Below are 23,658 nucleotides of genomic sequence, written 5' to 3'. Positions count from 1 at the left end.
AAATGCAAAATGAATCCCTGATAAATTTTTGCTACTGTAATATAATCAATGACCCAATATACTTTTTAAATATTTTCATCTGTACAAGATGAAAACTCCAACTAGAGGTATGTTTACAAGAAAATTAAAAGTCATTTTTCTTAGTATTTATGTTCTTTCTTTTACAAATAAATAATCTCTAAAACTATTAGCATTTGTCAGAATTACCTACTGGGTACACAGTAACTGTGTAACATTAAAGTACTTTTGTGAATTCATTAATTAGGTGACAAAATAGCCATTTTAAGGAAAATAATAACTAACCTTTTTGTACTCCTAAAAGGGCAGGGGAGTTGTCCTGTGATGTTCTGTCAGGTTCCTGGGGAGGTACAACCATGGCAAGTGTATGCATTGGTACACGTGGAACCTAAAAAGTTAACTCAGAAAAAATACCATCTCAGACCAAAGAATAAAACAAAGGCCCTTAAATGAAGTGGAAGTTTAGATTTTATTCATATGCCACCAAATTCACTTTTTTGTTTCATAAAAGAAAAAAAAAGCCTCAACAAGGAATAATTTCTGAGAACAGTGAATACTGAATTGGACAAACTTCAGCAATCTATAAGCAGTGAATGACTTAAGCTAAAGAGAATTAGTACTACTCTCTTCTTAGAGACAAAGACTTGTTGGGCGCTTGTTAATAATAAGTCTCACATATTGTTAGGGAGACTTATAAATTACTTTAATGAATTAATTTCTGGTGTATATATTCTAGTTAACTATACCCTGATTGGCAAAAGTAGCTACCTCTAGAATAACTAATACTGTCTTGGGAGGTACTCAGGAAGAAGTTATCTCTAGATTCAAGATTATGCTTAATGTATCCATTAAAAACAACCCTATAGTAAGAAGACAACTTAGAAATTTTATATTTATATTTGGTATTAAGTGTTTTGTAAAAAGGACTTTTTTTTCACTAAATAAGATAATAAGAAATTTTCATATACTTTTGAAGAAAATAAATCTTAAAGATTTAGGGTCATATTTATCTCAATATGTAATAGAAAAGAGAATCAAATCCATTTTGTTTAAAATTAGTTTTATTTTTGGGTGCCTGGGTGACTCATTCAGGTAAGCATCTGACTCTTGATTTTGGCTCGGGTCATGGGATTGAGCCCCATATCAGGCTCCTCACAGGCGTGAAGCCTGCATGAGATTCTCTCTCTCTCCCTCTGCCCCACTCACATTCTCTTTCTAAAAAATAAAAAAACGTTTTAAAAAGTTTTAAATCCCATTTTCTTTATTCATTTACTTTTTAAGTTTATTTATTTAAGTAATCTCTACACCCAACGTGGGGCTTGAACTCATAACCTGAGATCAAGAGTTGTGTGGTCTTCTGACTAAGCCAGCCAGGTACCCCTAAAACCAAGTTTAAACAAAAACGTGCAATCAATTTGAAGACTCTGTATTTATTAATTGGCTCTATTTTACTTTACCTGAGATTGATCTTGAGAAGGAGAGGTGAGCTGAGACACATCTGTAGTAGGAACTGACAGAACATTGTTTGGATAATCCAACAGATAAGAAACAACATTTGTATGGCCACCTTTTGCAGCTTCAATGAGCATTGTAGATCCATCCTGAGAGAAATATACTATTAATTAATTATCTGTAAATTTCTTCTTATGACTGCTATAGACATTTAGTTTCTTGGCAACTTGTCTACAACCAACACTCATTTATAAACAGTAATGAGTATTAAGCACTGAGACAAGGCAAACATAATTTCATTATCTTCTAATAAAAATTATTTATTTACTTATTTTTAAGTAGAATACCTTGAGTCGATGAGTAGGGTCAGCTCCATGAGCCAACAGTAGCTCGACAACTGCCAGGTGACCTCCTGCACAAGCTAGTGACACTACTGTATGATCATTATTGGCTGTAGCCCTATTCACATTGGCACCTTCGAAGAAACATAAACAGCAATATTAGAAAAAAGTGGAATCAAGCAAGTTCACAGATAATAATATCACTTTAAAGATTTTTTTTTTGAAATATGACATAGATAAAAAAAAGCAAACAAATCATAAGTGTATAGTTGAAAAATTTTCACAAAGTGAACACACCTGTGTAACCAGCACCCAGATGAAGAAACAGAACACTATCCACATACCAGAAGTCCCACACCTTGTGCCCTCTTTCAGTCACTACCCACCCTTCCAACGGTACTACTATCCTGACTTCCAAACTGGATTTAGTTTTTGAACTTTATATGAATGAAATCATACAGTGTACTCTTTTTTGTCTGGCTTCTTTCGCTCAATATAATATTGTGAGATTCATCCACAATGTTGCGCGTAGCTGTAGTTCGCTCATTCAATATCACTTTTAAAATGGAAAATCTAGAAGACTAAGATTAATATATACAGGTTAACGAAAGCATCAAATAATATCATTATATGTAACTCTCAAAATGTTTCAAAGACACTTTTTATCTACTTCTAGAATGTGGCAACTGAGCCAGATCTCAAAGTAGAGAAAACAGATTTTTAGAAATTAATATTTAAGAGATATATAATTCTTTGGGGCGCCTGGGTGGCTTAGTCGGTTGAGCGTCCGACTTTCGCTTAGGTCATGATCTCGCGGTTCGTGGGTTCAAGCCCCGCGTCGGGCTCTGTGCTGACTGCCAGCTCAGAGCCTGGAGCCTGTCTCGGTCTGTGACTCTCTCTCTCTGGCCCTCCCCTGCTCACGCTGTCTCTCTCTCACCTAGAAATGAATAAAACATTTAAAAAAAAAAAAAAAGAGATATATAATTCTTCATATTGTGTAACTTAAGAGTCAGAGGGATCTGAATCTGGGAAGACAAGAATTCCAAAAAGGCTATTTAGTAAGTTGTTCAAAAGCGTTGTTTACCATGACCTGAAGAAAGTCTAAATACAAAATCTTTTCTTAGCCTCTTTTTTAGATAAATCGTTTTTGACCCCTATTAAAAAGAACTGGTTTTTAGTTCAACTACCTTTTACATTACACAAAAGTCTCAATGAGATAGTTAAGACTATAACAATATTCCTTCCTCCTTTAATTTCACAATTTATGAAGAGAAAAATAAACCCATGGGCAAAATTAATTATATTTTATTTTCAGAAATTTATTTTATTTTCAGAAATATCCAGCTGAACTTAATCCTAACCTACATAAAAGTACCTTTTTTTTTTTTAGTGCTTTTTTTAGTGTTTGTTTATTTTTGAGAGAGAGAAAGAAAAAGCCTGAGTTGGGGAGGGGCAGAGAGAGAGAGAGAGGGAGGGAGATACAGACTCTGAAGGAGGCTCCAGGCTCTGAACTATCAGCACAGAGCCTGATGCAGGGCTCTAACTCACGAACCGTGAGATCAGGACCTGAGCCAAAGTCAGACCCTTAACCGACTGAGCCACCCAGGTGCCCCAAAAAGTACCTTTTGGGAAGGGCAAGACACACCAATAAACATTCTTACATTAGCAATATGAAATTATTTTTAAAGTTTTAATAAATTTAGATGGTAGGATTGTTTAGCAGTTACTATAAGCCTAGAAAGCCTATAATCAATGCGTTTCTCCTCCTGACAAGCCTGATTACATGCATAGCAGGGTTGTCACTGGGTATTGTTAGATAACTTCCTTAGTAAAGGAGCATGAGAGAATTCCAAAGGTTATCCATCTGTTTATTATTACTTCACTATGTTTGAGGTAAATTGCTTTTATAAACTATGTTATAAACTTATGTAAAGAGATGCCTTATTTGATTAGCAAAAATGTGATATTAAGAAAATAAACCTAGGGGCACCTGAGTGGCTCAGTCAGTTAAGTGTCCAATTACGGCTCAGGTCATGATCCTGAAGCTCACGAGTTTGAGCCCTTTGATGGGCTCTGTGCTGACAGCTCAGAGCCTGGAACCTGCTTTGGATTCTATGCCTCTCTCCTCCTCTCCCAAGCTTTTGCTCTGTCTCTCTCTCTCTCTCAGAAATAAACATTAAAAAAAAAGGAAAGAAACCTAGTTGTATCCAATTAAAGAGGAAAAGAAGTATATTTAAAACGATAAAATTTTATACTGCTTTCTAATTGGCACATGGTGCCAGTTTTGCTGGAATGTAGATACAAAATTTTCATTTCATAAAACATAGTATCACCTGAACAGACCATCCTTACATTTTAGCATCCTACCCCAGGAACTTTCATCAGATCCCAGGGTACCTCTAACACTATACACAGAGTTAGGCTGAACCAAATGAAATTGCTGATATTATAACTTTTGATATATAAAATGACAGTTCAACTTAACATGGCTTTAGCAGTGTTTCACTTTTTTATAGTAAACAGTCTTGAATTACCTCTTCATCCATTATTTGAATTTCTTTGCTTAAGTATATTTTAATAATATAATCTCTAGAGGAATATAAAAATAATAAATAACACCCTTGCATACTTGGTTAATCCAACTGTACAATAAACAATAGTAGCAGACTTTCTTCCATCCCTCCCACCCCACCTTCCAGCAGAACTTCCTTATCATTAAGTGTTGAACAATATCTACTAAATATAGCTGGACGTTTTATATTTGGCTTTTCCAACTTTTAGGAGCAATAATATGCTATTGGTTGATGAACTTCAAACTCAAAACTAATACAGAAAAATCCCAATAAGTACCTCATGAACTCTACACATACTAAATAAAAAACAGCAATTAAAGACTATAATACAAGGAGCCAGGTTGGCTCAGCCAGTTAAATGTCCAGCTCTTGATTTCGGCTCTAGTCATGATCTCTAGTTGTGGGTTCGAGCCCCGCACCAGGCTCTGTGCTGACAGTGCAGAGCCTGCTTGGGATTCTCTCTCTCTCCCTGTCTCTCTCCACTTGCATTTTCTCTCTCTCTCTCTTTTTTTTTTTTACTGCTTTTTATTTATTTCTGAGAGAGAGAGACAGACAGCATGAGCAGGGGAGGATCAGAGAGAGAGGGAGACACAGAATCTGAAGCAGGCTCCAGGCTCTGAGCTAGCCGTCAGCACAGAGCCCGATGCACGGCTCAAACGCACTATCTGTGAGATCATGACCTGAGCCGAAGTCGGACGTTTAACCGACTCAGCCACCCAGGCACTCCTCTCTCTCTCTTAAAATAAACTTAAAAAAAAAAGTATTTTAAAAACAGACTAGAATACTTATACTGTAGGAAAAGGAGCTTTTACATAAACCAAGAAGCAAGCAACAGGTAAGGACCTTTTTTTATTTCCAGAAATTACAGCTTCTTACAAATGATGACTTACACTTTCCTTACCTTTGCTAATAAGAAACTGCACAGTGCACAAATGGCCAGCTCTTGCAGCTTTCATCAAAGGTGTTCTTCCACCTTCAGATTCATGTTCCTATTAAAGAAACAAAAAATAATCCATCAGTGCCTACTCTTTAACCATTTATTTTAAACACACAGCACAAATGACATGAGAAATCAGATATTTAATACTTACTCAACGTAGCCACTTATACTACCCATTTCAATTCCTACAAAATGTAGGATTAATTTCAGTCCACTCTAGATGGTGTAACTTTAAGGGCAAGTTCGGTTTTGCATACCAAACAAAAGCATTTAAAGATAATACAGTTTGATCCTCAAAGAGAAATAGCTGCATTTTTCTAATCGTAAGGTTAAAAAGATGTTTTCCTAACTATTCCTATGAATTGTGAAAAAGGAACCTTAGTCTTATAGGTGAGCAGGAAGATCGTGATCCTAACAGATTAGAAACCAATAAGAACTCTATCATAAGGCAGAAACCAGTCCCTAAAGTAAAATACCACGGTATTTCAAGAGTAAAGGGAAGAGAAAAATATACCAATGAACAGACATTTTTTAGAGTATAAATTAAATATGTGAATACTGCAAAGCAAAAGCAACTGTTTTATAATAGCAGAAAGACTGTTGTTCCTTTTAGGAAGTTTGCCCGCAAGAGGAATGAATGATAAAAAAGCTTCCAACCATCCAAATATCAAATGCCACCAAAAGGAAGCTTGCTTATTATATGGTAAGTAGTCCTGTTGGAAGAACTGTAAACTATTACTACATTCATCTAAGTATTAAAATGTAGCTGATAAACTGCTTCCATGAAAAGTTCACTCACCTATCCCCTCTTTCATCATCTATGCAATTTTTGTTGTTCTCGTTCTCTTTTGCTAAGAAAAACTTGATAAAGAACAGTGATTAACTCAACCTTTACTTCAGCTCTATTCTAATTAACTCAATACTTTAGCTACTACACAGTCAACTTAAAAATAGTGTGCACTGGGGCAACTTAGGTGGTTCATTTGGTTAAGCAGCCAACTTTGACTTCAGCTCAGGTCATGATCTCACACATGTGAGATGGAGCACCTCCTTGGGCTCTGTGCTGAGCATGGAGCCAGCTTGGGATTCTCTTTGTACCTCTGTCTCTGCCCCTCCCCTACTTGCATGCGTGGGCACACTCTCTCAAAATAAATAAACCAAAAACGAAAAAAAAATTGTGCTTTGCCAATAGGATGCAACTTAGTCACTTTACAGAACTATACCAAAACTACAACACAGGCAAACTAACAATGAGAAACAAGTAGATTGTCAACCGAATGGAAACTTCAAACTGGCCTGCAGTGATGGGAATTATACTCTGAAAGACATTTTAATATTTTTACCTTGATAGTATAGAATCTCTCAAAATCTTATAAAAATTAATTTATGTTTTGACTTCTTGATTGTTAAGCATACTGATTAGATGACAATCTTTACTAACTTTAAGATAAAGAAGATGGGTAATAGTGGTATTGTCAAAATCATCTGACTTTGGAATGAATTTTGAACTTACATTCCAATGTAATCTAACATTCTGGAAATTTACTTAAACAAAATGTAATATACATTATGAAGATCTTATTCAGAAAGACTTAGAGAAAGTTCTTTGTTCAGTTTTACATCTCCCTTCTTTCTGAATTATCAATGCAATCAACTACAACTAGAAATAAATGGCTCCTTTGACAATTTGTTATTTCCACTTTTGACTCAAGGCCTTTTTGCTCAACCTGATCTTTTTTCACTGTAACACTCCTCTATTAGCTCCTTTATATACTTCAGATTTCAAACCAAGTATTATTTCTGAAGGTAGACCTCACCAAACCTCCTGACTTGATCACTCTTGCTATCATAAATCTTCCTTTACTTATGATGCGGTCATGTATGGATAATCTCATTGTAAGTTGAAAATATCTGAGGTTGAAAATGCACTAAGGGGCACCTGGGTGGTTCAGTTGGCTAAGCATCTGACTTTGACTCAGGTCATGATCCCACAGTTTCTGAGTTCAAATCCTGCAATAGGTGAGCATGAGCCCTATATCAGGTGAGCCCTGCTTCTCTCTCTGCCCCTCATGGGATTCTCTCTCTCTCTGCCATTCACTTGGACCCTCTAAACAAACAAATAATCAAACAAACAAAAAATGCATTTAATACACCTAACCTATCAAATATCATAGCTTAGCTAAGCCTACCTTAAACATGCTCAGAACATTTGCAATAGCCCACAGTTGGAAAAAAAATTATCAAGAACAAACCCTACTTTACTTAATATCTCATGTAATTTCTTGAATACTGTACAGAAAATGGAAATGGTTCTATGCACAGAACAAAATGGTTGTGAGTGCACTGGTTGTTTATCCTTGAGATCCTCAACACCATGTGGCTCACTGGAGCTGCTGCTCACTGATGCTTCCCAGCATTATCAGAGTATCTTACCATATAATGCCAACCCAGGAATACGTCAAAATTCAGAATTCGAAGTATGCTTTCTACTGAATGCATATTGCTTTTGCATCATTTTAAAGTCAAAAAATCCTAGGTGAACCATCATAAATCAGGGACCATCTGTATGGATGTAGCTATATGAACCACTCCTTCATCTTTCAATCATATATTTGTTTGTATAACTATCTGGCTAACATGCCTCGGCCACTAAAGTATAAGCTCCATAAGAATAGCAATCATGTCCATTTTTGCTTACCATTATATACCTAATGTCTAAAACAATGACGTGCTTCAATACGGTTTACCAAGAAGGAACCTAAGTGTAGCTGACCTCTCAAATCTTCCCTCTCATAGTACTGAGGTTTGAAGTTTTAATTTTCTAATAGGTGAATAAGAGAAAAAAAAGTTAATTTAACAAGAAATTAAGAGTAGTAGCTAACTCAGAGTAAGGCATTCATTATCTGCACTTGATAATATACTGTTACTGGGACATGGATGGGCACTAATGACATCATTTTTCCTCTTCTTTTTTCCCCCTTCCTTATCTCTTAAGCCTAGCAATGACACCCATTAGAAGTTGAGTGTCCAACATTGTCTCAGGTCATGATCTCACGGTCCATGGGTTTGAGCCCCACGTCGGGATCTGTGTTGACAGTTCAGATCCTAGAACCTGCTTCAGATTCTGTGTCTCCCGCTCTCTCTGCCCCTCCCCTGCTCACTCTCTGTCTCTCTCTGTGCTGACTGCCAGCTCAGAGCCTGGAGCCTGTTTCAGTCTGTGACTCCCTCTCTCTCTGACCCTCCCCTGCTCATGCTGTCTCTCTCTCTCCTAGAAATAAATAAAACATTAAAAAAAAAAAGTGCTTCTTTAAAATAAACTTTTAAAATAACTGTTAGGTCTTCATATATCAAACATTACTACAGTTGTTAAAAGAGATCACAGAAGTACAGTCCTAAGATCCTCATTCCAAGTCAAATTTCAAAATTCAACATACTAACAAAATATTTGAAATATAAGGTGTAAAAAGATGCCTATTTTATTTTCCTCCCTATAAATATAGACATGCACTCTTCGGTTTTGAGAAACAATTAAGTTTTAGAAAATGATTGATAAAACAATGCCCCAACTTTATAATGTATATTTCACATCCAAAATCAATAATGTAAATCTCACAACATATACCATTTGCCCCCCAAATATCTGACAATTAAATTCTTCTTTTAAAATAGGAATGGGGTGGGGAGCACCTGGGTAGCTCAGTTGGTTAAACATCCAATTCTTGATTTCAGCTCAGGTCATGATCTCACAGTTTCAGAGTTCTAGTCCCGCATTGGGCTGTGTACTGACTGACGGTGCAGAGCCTGCCTGGGTTTCTTTCTCTTTCTCTCTGTCACTACTGCATTCATGCTTTCTCTCAAAATAAATAAAGTTAAAAAATAAAAAATAAAAAAATAGAACAGTAATCGGGGTACCTGGGTAGCTCGGTTAAGTGTCCTACTCTTGATCTTGGCTCAGGTCATGTTCTCAGTTTCCCTGAGTTCAAGCCCCATGTAGGCTCTGTGCTGACAGCACGGAGGTTACTTGAAATTCTTCCTTTCTCTGCCCCTCTCCCTCTCACATTCTCTCTCAAAATAAATAAATAAACTTAGAAAAAGTCTTTGCCCCTCCCACCCAAAAATAAGAATCAAAGTTTAATATATACTACTTACTTATGAACGTTGGATTTGTTAGCACAGCCAATATTTGTTCAAGATCAAACTTTAAGATATAAATTATGATATTTCTCCTTCATAAACAGAAAATTATTTTCCAAGGTTATAAACTTAGATATTGACATTGTAATATAGCTTCTTTCTCTGTTTTGGGGAATAGCTAGAATAATAAAGGGCTTATTTGCTCCTTGAACATTTGGTAAAGCTCACCTATAAATCTATCTGGGCTTCTTACCTTTAGTGGATAAATGATTTTAAACTACTGATTCAATGTGTAACACTTATTGTTCTATTGAGGTTTCTTATTCATGAGTCAACTTTGATAATTTATATACTCACAGAAAAAAATCATTATCTCATGTAAGCATTTAAATTTATTGATTGTTCATATGACTTCCTTATAAATTTTAAAGATCTCCACTGTAACTTTAAATTTCTATTGACCTGTGCCTTTCCCCCTTTTTAAAAAAATAGTCTGCCTTATTTTATCTATTTCAGTAGTTGTGTTTTGTTGTTAATATAGCTTTTAATTTTGCTTTTCTTGCCTATTTTTTCTTTTTTATTCCTATTTTTTGTTTTCTAATCTATAAATTTTGCTTTTATCTTTATTATTTCTTTTCTTTGTCCTGTTCATTAGCCTCATTTACTTTCATTTTATTTAAGATAAAAAATTTTTGTCTAAGGACCACTTTAGCTGCATCCTCTTACTTAAGTTTTGATGTGTAGTTTTTGTGATAACTTCTTTGTAATTTTTACTATGATTATGACTATGATTGTCTCTTTAACTCATGAACTATGTAAAAGATCTTTCTTCATTTTACAGGTGTTTGGGATTTTTAAAAGAAGTTTTTATCATCGATTTGTAATTTTAAAGCAACAGAGATCAAAGAAATGTAGCCCATATGACTAATAAGTTTGTTTTAAAGACTTTTTGTGGCCTAAAACATGGACGATTATTATACATGTTCCATGTGTTGTTAAAGAATATACAGCGTATATAGTGGAAACAATGTTAGCTCTCTATTTACAGGGGCTTGTTTGAGGCATCTGGGCGGTTCAGTTTGTTGAGTGTCCGACTCATGGTTTCGCTCAGGTCATGATCCCACGGTCATGGGATTGAGCCTCAATGTCAGGCTCTGCATTGAGCATGGAGCCTGCTTCAGATTCTTTCTCTCTCAATCTTTCTCTCTCCCTCTGCTCCTCTCCCACACTCCCTCGCACTCTCTCTAGTTTAAAAAAAAAAAAAAACAAGTATAAACAAAAGCAAATTTGATTTTTCTGTTTTTAACAAATGTCTATTTGATCAGTTTAATACAGAAGCATATGGAAAAAATCCTATCACCACAAATTTAATCTATTTTTCTTGTAACTTTGTAATTTTCTATTTTACTTAGAGAGTATATTATTAGTTACTGATTAGTAACTGACTGTTATTATCAGTTTGAGGAGCATTTATCTCTAAAAATGCTTTTTGTTTAAAATTCCACTTCATCTGGTATTAATACTGCCTTACATAACTTTTTCCATCACTCTGTCAACGATTCCCTATCACTGGCTTTAGATTTATTCCCCGAAAACAGAATTTGCTAGATTTTGGTATTATTCATCTAATTCAAAATCTCTGCCTTTAACAACTGTGTCCAATAAGTTTACATTTGCTCTGATCACCGATAAAAATCTTTCAAGTTTTTCGGTACCTGTTCTTCCTCTTGAACAACACAGGGAGTCTAGTGTGGCTTTTCTACCTTCTAACACATCCTTCTGAATTTCAAACTATTGCTGCCTAGAGTTTTACTATTACTTTGGTTTTAAACATAAAAATTTAGTTTTGCATTTATAAATTTATATTTATAATATGTTTGACTAATTTCTTTGCTTACCGTAGCTTCTTGCATCCCACGCCTTCCTTCCTCCAGGATATATATCTCTCCTTATTGATGTATATATCTTTTAGTAGTTGTTTTGGCAAGGATCTTAGGTGATAAGCTCTTTTATTCTTTGTTGATCTGAAAATAAGCTTATTTTTCCTTCTCGGGAATAGTGGTTGAATACAGAACACTCTCTACTTTTTTTCTTGGTATTTGGAGGATATTACTTCCCATTGTCTTCTGTGATTATTAATGTTGATGAGAGTCTCCTGTCAAAAGTCTGATCGTTGTTCCTTTGAAGTAATGCAATTTTTCCTCTAGCAGCTTCTAAGATACTGTTTTTAATCTTTCAAATTCTACAGCTTCATTTATTCTGTTTAGTGATTAATTTTTTAAAGATTCATGTCTAACTTCAATTCCAGAAGATTCTCTACCATTAGCTCTTCAAACATTGCCTCTAGTTTCCATTTCTATCCTCTTATTCAGGAACTTCAAATAGATGTGTGGTAGAATTTCTAAATTTACCCTTTTTCTCAGTGTCTCTCTCATTATTTCCCGCTTCTTTATCTTTATGCTATGTTGTGTTATTTCTTGTTTTATGATTCACTAATTTTTTTACTCAACAGTGTCCAATGTACTCCTTAACATATATATTGAATTTTTATTTCCACAACTTTCCCCCAATGCTTAATTTTTTAGTTTCATACCTGTCTGTTAATTCATAATTGTTGGCTTTTGTTTTTTTTTCTCACACTGTTTTACGGCTATTTGCTATAGTTTAAAATAAACATGTTAAAGTCTTTTATTTCAATTGCCTGGGCTTGTATTCTGTTGCTTTGCTAACTATCTGTTTATTTGGATTTTGACTTCTCTCGATGTAGATTTGGTGTTGAACTTCATAATTTTTTTATGTGAAAAGCTCATTTTGCAAGGAGTTGTTTCTTTTATTTCCATCCACAGGTTTATCCCTTCTCATCAGATGGTTGGAAAGTTGCCTGAATGTGTTCCTTAAGTGCATTTCAGAAGTAGATCTTTCGTTGGCAACTTAAACTTCCAGTCATATCAAGTTTTTTCAGTTCTGCTCACTAAATCAAAAACTAGTGTCCTCCCAATTCTTATTTACAGTGTTATGTTTGCATCTTTGTTCTACAAGAACAAGTAGATAATTTTTAATTGCAACCAATGGCAGTTGCTTGGAGTTCCCCCCTCCCCCATCTTTGTTCATAGGTCGGGCAATAAGGTCCAGTTCCTTGCTTCGATCTAGCAGACTAGATTTACTGGCCTCTGTATCTGTGATGCATTCAGTCCCTATATCCCTACAGAAACTGACATCCTAGCCCCCATAGCGACCCCCCTCACCAGGGTTGTTCTTTTTTTTTTTTTTACCCTTAATTCTCCTTGGGCCTACAGCTTCAGCTGTGGATCCATGATCCATTTCTAGTCCAGACTTTTAAAATCTTGTTTCTGAGTATAGCTACATATTTTTAGTTTGTTTTTCTCCCATATTTTACTTATATCTATGGACTTGAAACAATAGAGAGAAGAAAGGTTTTAAAATAGAGCAACACTGACTTTAACCTTCTTGACTGGAAGTCATTTGTACTTATATTAAAACAAGCTTTAAATAGCTGAAAAGGACTCATTCAATACACAATAATCAAGACAGAGAGAACTTGGCCTTTAAAAAAATGTACTAGGAGTTGTGTATTTTACAAATAGTTTTAGATCAAGAAAAAAATAGGTAAAACTTTTCCAGCTTTGAATAATTAAACTTTAAAAAATGTATATGTTATTCTTTAATAAAAAGCTAATAGTTAAAAACTGGGCGGTCATATTTAAAGTTAATTAAGGCAATTATCACTAATGGTTGAAATATACTGATAAATGCATAATTAGAACTGTGAAGTCCTCTAAAATCTTATCCATGAGAAATATACTGCAAAGTTCTAGTTCAGATGAATAAGTACTAGAAGGAAAAAGGTGTAGTTTTCCCCCCCATTTTGGCTTAGCTAACAAAATTTAGTTGAAAATAAAGTTTATTATTTTTAAAAATATATTGATTTCCTTTAAAACTAGAGCCATGGATACCCAAGGTATACATCTAAGGATTGTAACTATATCACAGAGGCAGGCAGTACTTCTTGGAGTTGGAGGAGGACATTAACCAAGGGAAGGACCAAAATCACAGGAAAGGGAGGGAGACTGTTTTATACTACATATGTACTAGAGGATTCTGATGTACTTCCCTGGGGGGTATGTTCTTTCAATCTACCACTGTATTTTAATTGCTACCTGAGTGATCTGCTGTTACTGATCTTATTCATATCCTTCAGGAGAACATGAGATGCAAAAAAGACTGAAGTACTAGTCTAGGGCTTATGTTTAGCTCAGCTTCTAAAAATCACAAATAACAAAGGGAAAAACCAAACTTACTCAGTTTGGATGGAGGAAGAAGGATGGATTATAAAGCCAAGATGGAAAAGGAACAGAACTCAACAGTGATGCAGAAAAATCTACAGACTCTAGCAATGTTTCAAAGTGTGGAATATGGAAAACTTGTTATCAGAATCTCCTGGGATATAATTTAAAATGCAGATTCTCCACTTAGGGTCTGCTGACTCTGAACTTCTACAAGTGGGGCCACAAACCTTATTTAAAAAAAGTGTATCAAATTTTGAGACTTACAGCCAGAGAGAGACTAATAATCGGACTTCCTTTAATAAATCTAGGGAGAAACAGAAACTTTATCTGAAATAATACTTAGCTTTGTATTCTTGATAGCTAAGTAAAAATTCCTATTTTCACATATATATTTCTGTGAAATATAGTTACTTTTTCAAAATAGAATATAACAACTTCATATTCAATAAGCCAATAATGAAGATGGTTAATAAGCATTATGATTAAGAGTGGCTTGATACTAAAAAATTTATTTTAGAAGGCCTAAGGTAATTGTGATACAATCACAGTTTATTCCTATTTTTAAAATTAAGCACTGCTCCTTAGTTTAAACAAATCTCTCTGCATTAAAATGGCTGCTAAAGTTGCTTGACTCTTAAAATCATCAGTAGAAATTCAACACATTTTCTCAAAAGAAGGGTTTGCTTATGAATTAGCATTCACCTTTTTAAAATCCAATTTCAGAATGAGATTACATGCGGCAATTTTATGAAAATAATTTTAACTTGGGGCACCTGGGTGGCTTAGTCAGTTAAGCGTCCGACTTTTGCTTAGGTCATGATCTCGCGGTTCGTGGGTTCGAGCCCCGCGTCGGGCTCTGTGCTGACTGCCAGCACAGAGCCTGGAGCCTGTTTCAGTCTGTGACTCCCTCTCTCTCTGACCCTCCCCTGCCCACGCTGTCTCTCTCTCTCTCTCTCTCTCCTAGAAATAATAATAAAAAAAAAATTAAAAAAAAAATTTTAACTTTATAGAAATTAACAGCACGAATAATAGAGTCAATTTTTTACTAAACTAATTTTTTTGTTTGTTTGAAGATTATATAAAAAGCAATCTAGTATATCTCCCTACATCTGAGTTTCGGATTTTTGACGAAAAAAGTTGAAAGCAAAGGACTTTGTAACTGAGACTTTCTCTCTGGAGTATGTTAAATCTCCCAGTAAGGAAGAATGCAAAAGAACTATCTGAATAAGGAAATCTATTTTCACCTAAGATTTCTTAGGAATGCCACATAAAAAGAATACTAAGGAAGCAAACTACTAGTAATGTAAAACTCTTTTTATTGGAACTTCATAATCTTTTTCGGTTGAAGAGGATTTCTTTTGTCACCCAGCAAGGTCCTGGAACTTCTTGGCTGGAATTCAGATATCCAGAGTTCTGGTTACCTATAACATCTATTCTTTATATAGTAGCTTACAAGCATCAAAGGCCTCCCTCACCTGATGCTTGGCCGGATCTATGCCCTCCAAAATAGTCTTCATGTCCTCCTGCTTGTCCTGTGAAAGGAAAAAGAAGAACTCACGGATCTTATTCCAAAAATGAAAATCACATCTGGCCATGAAGACCTTGTGACTGGTATTTCAGGTGCTGGGTTTTATAAACTCAGGATCTTCATCTAAAAAGAATCTCATCTATAGAGACCATAGTCTCAGAGGCAGACTATGATTTTTTTTTAAGGGTATGATAATGTGGTTTTCTACAAAATAACTTCAATATAAACTTTAATACATGCAGATATAATTCTGCTGAATTACTTGAACTCACTGCCTTTGCCCTCAAATATAACTAGGGCCACAGAATCAAGAGCAGCATCTTAATATCTAACCAAGGAAAATAATTAAATCAAATGATGTGGGAATATCAGAAGTTGGGAGAAAATGTAAGGAAAATACTAGAAGATGATTAAATGGTTATATAGCTTTCTCTCTGATTATACATGTTCTTAGTGCTCCCTCTTTTCAACTAAAACCCAGGAACCTCCAAAGAAGTTGAGAAATGGAATAGATCTATTTTCTCTTGATCTAGACTCATGACAGAGAGAAAGTACTTGAAGGTGAGACAGGGATACAATAGAAGAAATAGTAATTAGCCCTCCAGGCACCAACGAGGGTTAACTAAATCTCCAAATAAAAGAAACATGACCTAGTAAAAGCTTCACTTCTTAAGTCACCTCTACCTCTTACCTGGGTGATATGCTTACCTAAGGGAATATGTGCTCCTATGGTAGAGATGTGGTGAGAAAGTATGCTGAGACAACTATAGGACTTGAAGAAGCTGACTCTTAAAGGCTCACTTTCTCTCCCTGCCCACTTCCATATGATTTTCAACAAATAGCAAACCTCATTCAAATGTAAGTAATAACTACAATGTAGCCAATCGAGAACCTATTAAGAAATTCCTACAGGGGCACCTAGGTGGCTCAGTCAGTTAAGCATCCGACTTCGGCTCAGGTCATGATCTCGTAGTTCGTGGGTTCGAGCCCAGCGTCAGGCTCTGTGCTGACAGCTAGCTCAGAGCCTGGAGCCTGTTTCGGATTCTGTATCTCCCTCTCTCTCTGACCCTCCCCTGCTCATGCTGTCTCTCTCTCTCAGCAATAAATAAAACATTAAAAAAAAAGAAATTCCTACAAAAATGAAAATAAATTTTAGCCCAATATTCCTTATACTTCCAAATAAATTAAGGAGAACATGAACTCTTTAAATAATTGAACAAAGTGATGTGCCAGCAAGAGATTTAAAAGTAAGTTGGAAGAACCAAAGAAACTAAGTAATAATGAAACCATGAAAACCATACAGAAGCAGGGGATATTAAAACCTTGAACTGTGGAAAAAGTTAGGCTCTAAAATCTAACAAAGCACAGGAGTTTGTTCAAACTGGGTTCCAAAGGCTGACTTGTACATCTTTATTTAAAACTGAAGGTAAAAATAGTTCCTCCCAAATAAACGTTCTCAGCCAGCCCCCACACACCAAAATATTCATTTAACTTAAACAACTAGCAAATGTAGTATCAGGAGCTCAACTACGGGATGCCCAGGATAGGAGAAGAGTGGAAAGTCTTCCGTCTGCAAGCTGATGGAGGGAATCAGTACAGCCCAAAACAGATGCTAGGACGTGGCAGCAAAGAAGGGAGGACAAGGGAGAAGCTACTGCCTCGCAAGGTTCAGAGAGGAAAAATCATCAGTCCCTTTTCCTCAGAATTCACATTGATCTGCCTGCTTTCCTCACTTCTTTTTTATTTCTGATTATGTCTTATTTCCCCCACTCTGGCTTATCTAGTAAAGCCTGAAATCACAAAGTTTATTTATAGGTTTTAAATGCCAAATTTACTATACTTTCCCATACTTGCCACATTTTATATAAAGAACAATGACAATAAATTATATTTTAAAAAAAGAACAAGTGCTGCTTCTTATTAATCAAGAAAATAACTCGTATTAACATTAAAATGTCTTTCTAGAGACAGCAAAAGCATGGGACAGGCAATATTTCTCAAAGTTAAAATCAATATGTGAAATTATTAAAAAAAAAAAAAAAGTTAGGCACACGAAGGTATTAAATCTTACCAGTATTTATAATAGTGAAAAATGAAGAGCAAGTCAAAAGTTCTATTTAATAAGTGAATACTATGGGTCATTAACTGAACAGAAGAGTTATAAATATAGAGACTATGTAGCAATATGGAGAAGATTATGATAGAACACACAGTGGGAAAAATAGAGAACAACTATATTACACCATGGTTAAAATTACACATAAATATGAATGTTAAGATAGATTGCAAAATAGAAAAATAAACAATTATATTAGAATAACAGTATTATCTTTCTACTTAATTAAGATATATATTTATCTGACCCACTTTTTAATCTTACAGTCTGAATGTAAAAGTATGATAAATTCAAATCTTTCTATCTCTTCACTTACTGTAATTTTTCTGAGGAACTCTAATCACACTCTATTTATGTAATTCCAGACTATAAAAATAAAACATTTAAAAATATTTCATACTAGATTTTTAACTCAGTCAAAATCCCATAGATCTTGCGATATATTAGATTCTATTTAACAGTACCTCTTTTTACTATTTAATATTCTCATAACAATTCTCAATAAACAGATAAAGAAAATGACTTTGCTGTAGAGAAATGGAAGAGAAAATTCAGATAAGAATTCAGAGGATAAGAGTATTAAACTTGGCATACACCTTTTATGCTGTATCCTATTTCTTTATTTCAAGTGATGAAACACTTCAATTCTTAATTTTTAAGGATGACCCAAAGCAAGTCTAAAAAAGGAAGAGGATCTAGAAAAAGGGCAGAATATTAAGATCTACTTAACATATCATTCTGCATAATTTTCAAGCAAAAAAGGTACACCTCTCAGAAATTCTAACCGATGGGGCAGATCCTGATTACTGAGAATGAATATTAGTGTTACTATTATAAAATTTAGTATTAGTATATATAGCATAATCATACTACTCATTTATGTTAATCCATAATTATTTTCCAACAATGTTCTCATGTATCTGTGTGGGAATGTTTGTTATTAAAAATGGTTTAAGAGGCAATGTTTGCACACTATTTCCTAAATAACTTTAATATGTCAGTTTGCTACAACACTTATAGCTGTGCATATCACACATAGGTTTTTCAGAAGAACATAAGGACACTCAAGGAGAGGTGCCTGGGTGGCACAGTCAGTTAAGCATCTGATTCTTGATTTCAGTTCAGGTCATGATCCTGCGATTCGATTCCGGAGACTGAGCCCCAGAGTCGAGCTCTGTGCAGATAGCGTGCAGCCTATTCAGAATTGTCTCTCCCTGCCCCACCCCTATTGACACAGATGCATATGTGCACACTCTTTCTCTTTCAAAATAAATAAACTTTTTTTTTTTAAAAAAAGGGAAATTTGGGGAGAAACTCTAGAAAGCAGTTTAAAGTACCCTCACAAAATTAAAATTCATCAAAGGAAACATTTAGTATAAAGCAGGCACCTCTAAAGTGAAAATTTATTTAGAAATTCCCACACTGTAATGATTATTACTCAAATGAAACTGTCATCTAATTTGAAATCTTGAAAAACCCAAATAGAAAATACTAAACGAACAGAAAAAGAATAGAATACTATAATCATGTTGTTATGAAGAGGATAGTAGCTTTGTTTTCATATGGTGAATTAAAGAAACAAAAGAAATCACTCAAAGTGATTTGATAGGTTATTCTATTTTGTAAACATATCATTGAACTTATGATATGTCTAATAAAGAGCAGTTTAAAAAGTTCAGGAATGTCAAATGGGAATGGAGTAAGTAGAAGAAACAGTTTTACACAAGAAACAAAATGTCCTGTTAAAAATTAAGTACTTTCAAATAGATTTAATAAATGCAACAAATAGTGAAACTTTTTAAAAAGTTATTTTCTACAAAGTATGCAAACTATTGATCTCCTTTACTAGTGTTTTCTAAATGTTAAAAATAGATGGAGCATCAATATACACAAAAGAAATTTAAAAATAATATCTTACTAAGTCAGCGCCTGCTTGAAGTAAAACATCTGCAACATCTGTATGTCCATTCTCACAAGCGTAGGTTAAGGCTGTGTCTCCTGTTGCTGTTGTAGCATGAACATTAGCACCTACAAAGCAAAAAACCAAAACGTTTACTTTATAAACTGTAAAATTCTATTACATGGTTCAGTTTTGCAATTTTGTGAAACTGATGAATTCAATATATGAAAATATTAGAAAGCATTTTAACTATCCTAATTTTCTTTTATTTTTTAAATATATTTTTAATGTTTATTTTTGAGAAAGAGAGAGATAGACAGCATGCTAGCGAGAGCATGGGGGAGGTGCAGAGAGAGAAGGAAACAGAATCTGAAGCAGGCTCCAGGCTCAGAGCTGTCAACACAGAGCCTGCCATGGGTCTCGAACTGACAAGCTGTGAGATCATGACCTGAGCCAAGGTCAGAAGCTTAACTGACTGCACCACCCAGGCACCCCTTCATTTTCTTTTCAACATGCTCTGTAAAATTATTTTAAGCACACAGAAAGCGACTAAACCAAATTATTTTAAAACACAGTAATTTGCCTATATGTTTTTGGTAAGATATACTCCAAGTGGGAAGGGGGTAGGGGGAGAGGAGAGCTGCAAAAATAAAAAATATTAGTTTTCAGAAATCATATTGGTGATAGTGTTAGTTTGTATTCTGGGATAGTTCTATGGATATTACGGTAAAATCAAATGAGTAATCCTTTGGTGAGTACTGAAATTTTGGCATGGTTGAAAGAAAAAACACAGATTGAAGACTGTTGAGGTTAAGCAAAAACTCTATGGTTCTGAATTGCAAGTGCTGACATGAACTCATTAAGAGTTCATTTTATCCATAAGAAAAATATTTCCTAACTCTGACAAACCAAAAAGTCCTAGAGACAATGACAGACCAAGCAGAAACAGTCTCTAGCTTTACAATGTGGTTTCTGCTACATACTATTTCCTACAAAATGGAATTAAGGCTTCTTAGAACAATGATTGGTACCAAAATTAAGGCAGAATCTGTATTAAGATGTGTCTGAAATATCTCGCCATAGCAGAGATCATATAGAGAGGTCACATCAAAAGGATTTACGGGAGGGGCACCTGGGTGGCTCAGTTGGTTGGGCAGCCGACTTCGGCTCAGGTCATGATCTCATGGTTCATGAGCTCGAGCCCCGTGTCGGGCTCTGTGCTGACAGCTATCTCAGGGCCTGGGGCCTGTTTCAGATTCTGTGTCTCCCTCTCTCTCTGACTCTCCCTTACTCACGCTCTCTCTCTCTCAGAAATAAATAAAATGTTAAAAAAAAAAAGGATTTAGGGGCTAACTTTATTGACCAAAGATGATCAAATGGTCCCTCTTTTCAACAGTTTTTGCTTCTAAAAGAATAAGGACTGTGATGGAGTAAAGTCCATAGCATATGTTTAAACTCGAAAGTTCAAATGATGTTCAAAAAAAAAACAAAACCACACTCCATTGGTCACCACTGAAGGATGTTAGGGGATCACCTTATTATTCTGGAAACTGGTAAATAAAAGGGAAAAAGATCAAACTGCTGTTTGCATATGATTTATACCTAAGAGTAACCAGATAGTTGATGAAGGAAAGTTTCTCTTTATAGACATATTCTAGCTATTAAACAAGTAAGGAATAAAAGAAGTGAGAATATCACTTTGTAACTCCTAATAAATTAATGGATATAAGCAATGATCATTTACAGCTAATATCACAAAAACATAGACAATCAGACATTTACTACCTTCTGAAGAAAGTATAGAAATACTACCTATGAAGTAGTCTAGTAAGACAAACACATTATACCCAAATTCTTTTCTAGATCTAACTATTACTTTGAAGGAAACCCAAGAGACAGAAAAACAAGTAAAATAAAATCACGGAGATACAATTAGCAAAACGCATACTGTGGGAAGCCTAAAGGATAAACATCCCATTTCTTCAATCAAAACTTGCAAGGAGGGGCGCCTGGGTGGCTTAGTCGGTTAAGCGTCCGACTTTCGCTTAGGTCATGATCTCGCAGTTCGTGGGTTCGAGCCCCGCGTCGGGCTCTGTGCTGACTGCCAGCTCAGAGCCTGGAGCCTGTTTCAGTCTGTGACTCCCTCTCTCTCTGACCCTCCCCTGCTCATGCTGTCTCTCTCTCTCTCTCAGAAATAAATAAAACATTAAAAACAAACAAACAAACAAACAAACAAAAAAAACTTGCAAGGAAATAGAAAGATGGAAGAGGAACCCGGAAGGGGAGCCCAAAGACAAAATAGACTGAATAGACATACGATCAATAGTTGTATAAATCTTCTATGAATCTTGATTCAAAAAAGCCGTTAAACACACATATTCACATTTGTAAGAAAAATATAAAGAGTGCTTAGATATTTAATGATACTAAGGAATTATTATTTTAAAATGTTAGGTAGAGGGTGCCTGGGTGGCTCAGTCAGTTAGGCTCAGGTCATGATGGAGCGGAGCTGGTGTTGGGCTCTGCACTGACAGCATAGAGCCTTAGGATTCTTTCTCTCCCTCATTCTCTGGCCCTCCTCTGCTTGCATGCACATTCTCTCTCTCTCTCTCTCAAAATAAATAAACTTAAAATAAAAATTAAAATGTTTCTATAAGTATATATGGTGACAGATATTAACTAGACTTAGTGTGGTAATCATTTCACAATATATACAAATATCAAGTCATGAGATGGTATATCTGAAACTAATGTTATATATCAATTATATCTCAATAAAAAATAATTTTATCAAAATAAGTGGGGGATATGGAGAGAGTATGGATGAAATGAAGACTGGCCATAAATTAAAAATTGGTAAAACTGGTGACAGGTTCTTAGGGTTAATTATACTATTTTCTGTGTTTGAAAAAAAATGCCTTAACAAAAAGTTCTTAAAATAAGTTCTTAATTTTTTTTTAATGGTATAGGCAATGCATTAAGATGCCTATTCGGTGTTTTTGTAGTGCTATACTCTAAGAAGAATTTCATGTAAATTAAGCACACTCTAGTCTGGAAAAATATTTTTTTTACATAGTGATCACATAAAAAATTGATTCTCAAATCCCTGAGATAGTTCTGGAAACTACATACTTCAAATTAGCCTCCATGGTGGTACAAAGAAAAAACAATGTCATGAGTTCTAAGTTTGAATATTAACCCTGTCATTTATTAGGCGGTTACCTTAGGGTAACACGATTGTGCATTGTTTCCATATCCATAAGAATGTGTTTAATATTTCTTACTATACCAGGACCAGTGCTAATTAACAGAGACCACATGAGAGCTGAGCAGAATGTCTGGTATTCAATAACTTCTTAGTAAACATATTCTTTCAAAAGCCTCTTAAAACAGTAAGACTTTACTTAGAGGACATGGGAAAACTATAGAAAGGTAACCACTGGTAAGAACTCCTGCAGGGGACACAGACAGTTACTAAAAATGATGGAGGTACAATGACTGATTGATGCATACATTACTTGCAGTGATTAATAACATGTGAGTCCAAGAAGAGTTTAGCTTGTGTGTATGATCAGTTTGTGCTTTGGTTCAAAATCTAAACAATCATATGAACCATTAAGAATTCTAAGAAATTATTTCAATAATAATTTTAAAAAATTACAGCTCGGCTATGATGAAATTAATGTTAACAGTAAAAGGATGAATAAAGTAATAAGGATGAACAATGTTTTGCTAAATATTTTATTTTCCTATATTAATTTCTTTATATATCAAATTTTAAAGAATATATCAGACATGGATAAAAAGGAAAAATTTTATATTATTTCTAAAGAATATATAAAAGTATGGGGCGCCTGGATGGCTCAGTCAGGTGAGCGGCCAACTTCAGCTCAGGTCATGATCTCACAGTCAGTGAGTTCGAGCCCTGCGTTGGGCTCTGTGCTGACAGTTCAGAGCCTGGAGCCTGCTTAGACTTCTGTATCTTCCTCTCTTTCTGCCCCGTTCCTGCTCACTCTCTGTCTCTTTCTCAAAAGTAAATAAACATTAAAAAAATGAAAAAAAAAAAAAGAATCTATAAAGGTATATATCTATCTGGATCAAATTTTTTTCTGATACATTCTTACTATGGTCTCTAAAACTACAAATACTTTGTACAAAACTACTTATTTCTTCTAATGCTCAACAATGTATAAAGCACAAATTATTTAATTTTTATTAAAATTTTTTAAAATGTTTATTCATTTTTGAGAGAGAGAGACAGACACAGAATGTGAGTAGGGGAGGGCCAAAGTGAGAGGGAGACACAGAACTCAAAGGCTTCACACTGTCAGCACAGAACCCGATGTGGG

General features: G+C 34.9%; 1 protein-coding gene across 4 annotated transcripts in view; it reads right to left on the bottom strand.

The window, feature by feature from the left end:
• ANKHD1 (ankyrin repeat and KH domain containing 1) overlaps positions 1-23,658 on the bottom strand; it is a 125,052-nt gene that overhangs the window by 42,347 nt on the left and 59,047 nt on the right. For 2 of the 4 annotated variants that reach the window (XM_077768764.1, XM_077768763.1), the window contains exons 10-14: positions 19,328-19,437; positions 5,286-5,373; positions 1,818-1,945; positions 1,476-1,619; positions 304-406 (exon numbers count right to left, since the gene is read on the bottom strand). In XM_077768764.1, the coding sequence (XP_077624890.1) occupies positions 304-406; positions 1,476-1,619; positions 1,818-1,945; positions 5,286-5,373; positions 19,328-19,437 (573 nt within the window). Of the gene's footprint in view, positions 1-303; positions 407-1,475; positions 1,620-1,817; positions 1,946-5,285; positions 5,374-15,083; positions 15,298-19,327; positions 19,438-23,658 lie in introns of those variants that run through there. The other 2 variants (XM_077768761.1, XM_077768765.1) reach the window with 2 other exon arrangements.

Source organism: Crocuta crocuta, unplaced genomic scaffold (genome assembly GCF_008692635.1).
Source record: "Crocuta crocuta isolate KB4526 unplaced genomic scaffold, BGI_CrCroc_1.0 scaffold64, whole genome shotgun sequence".
Taxonomy (NCBI): Eukaryota; Metazoa; Chordata; class Mammalia; order Carnivora; family Hyaenidae; genus Crocuta; species Crocuta crocuta.
The sequence above is the reverse complement of the archived record's forward strand: the minus strand, read 5'-3'. Positions and strand labels throughout refer to the sequence as shown.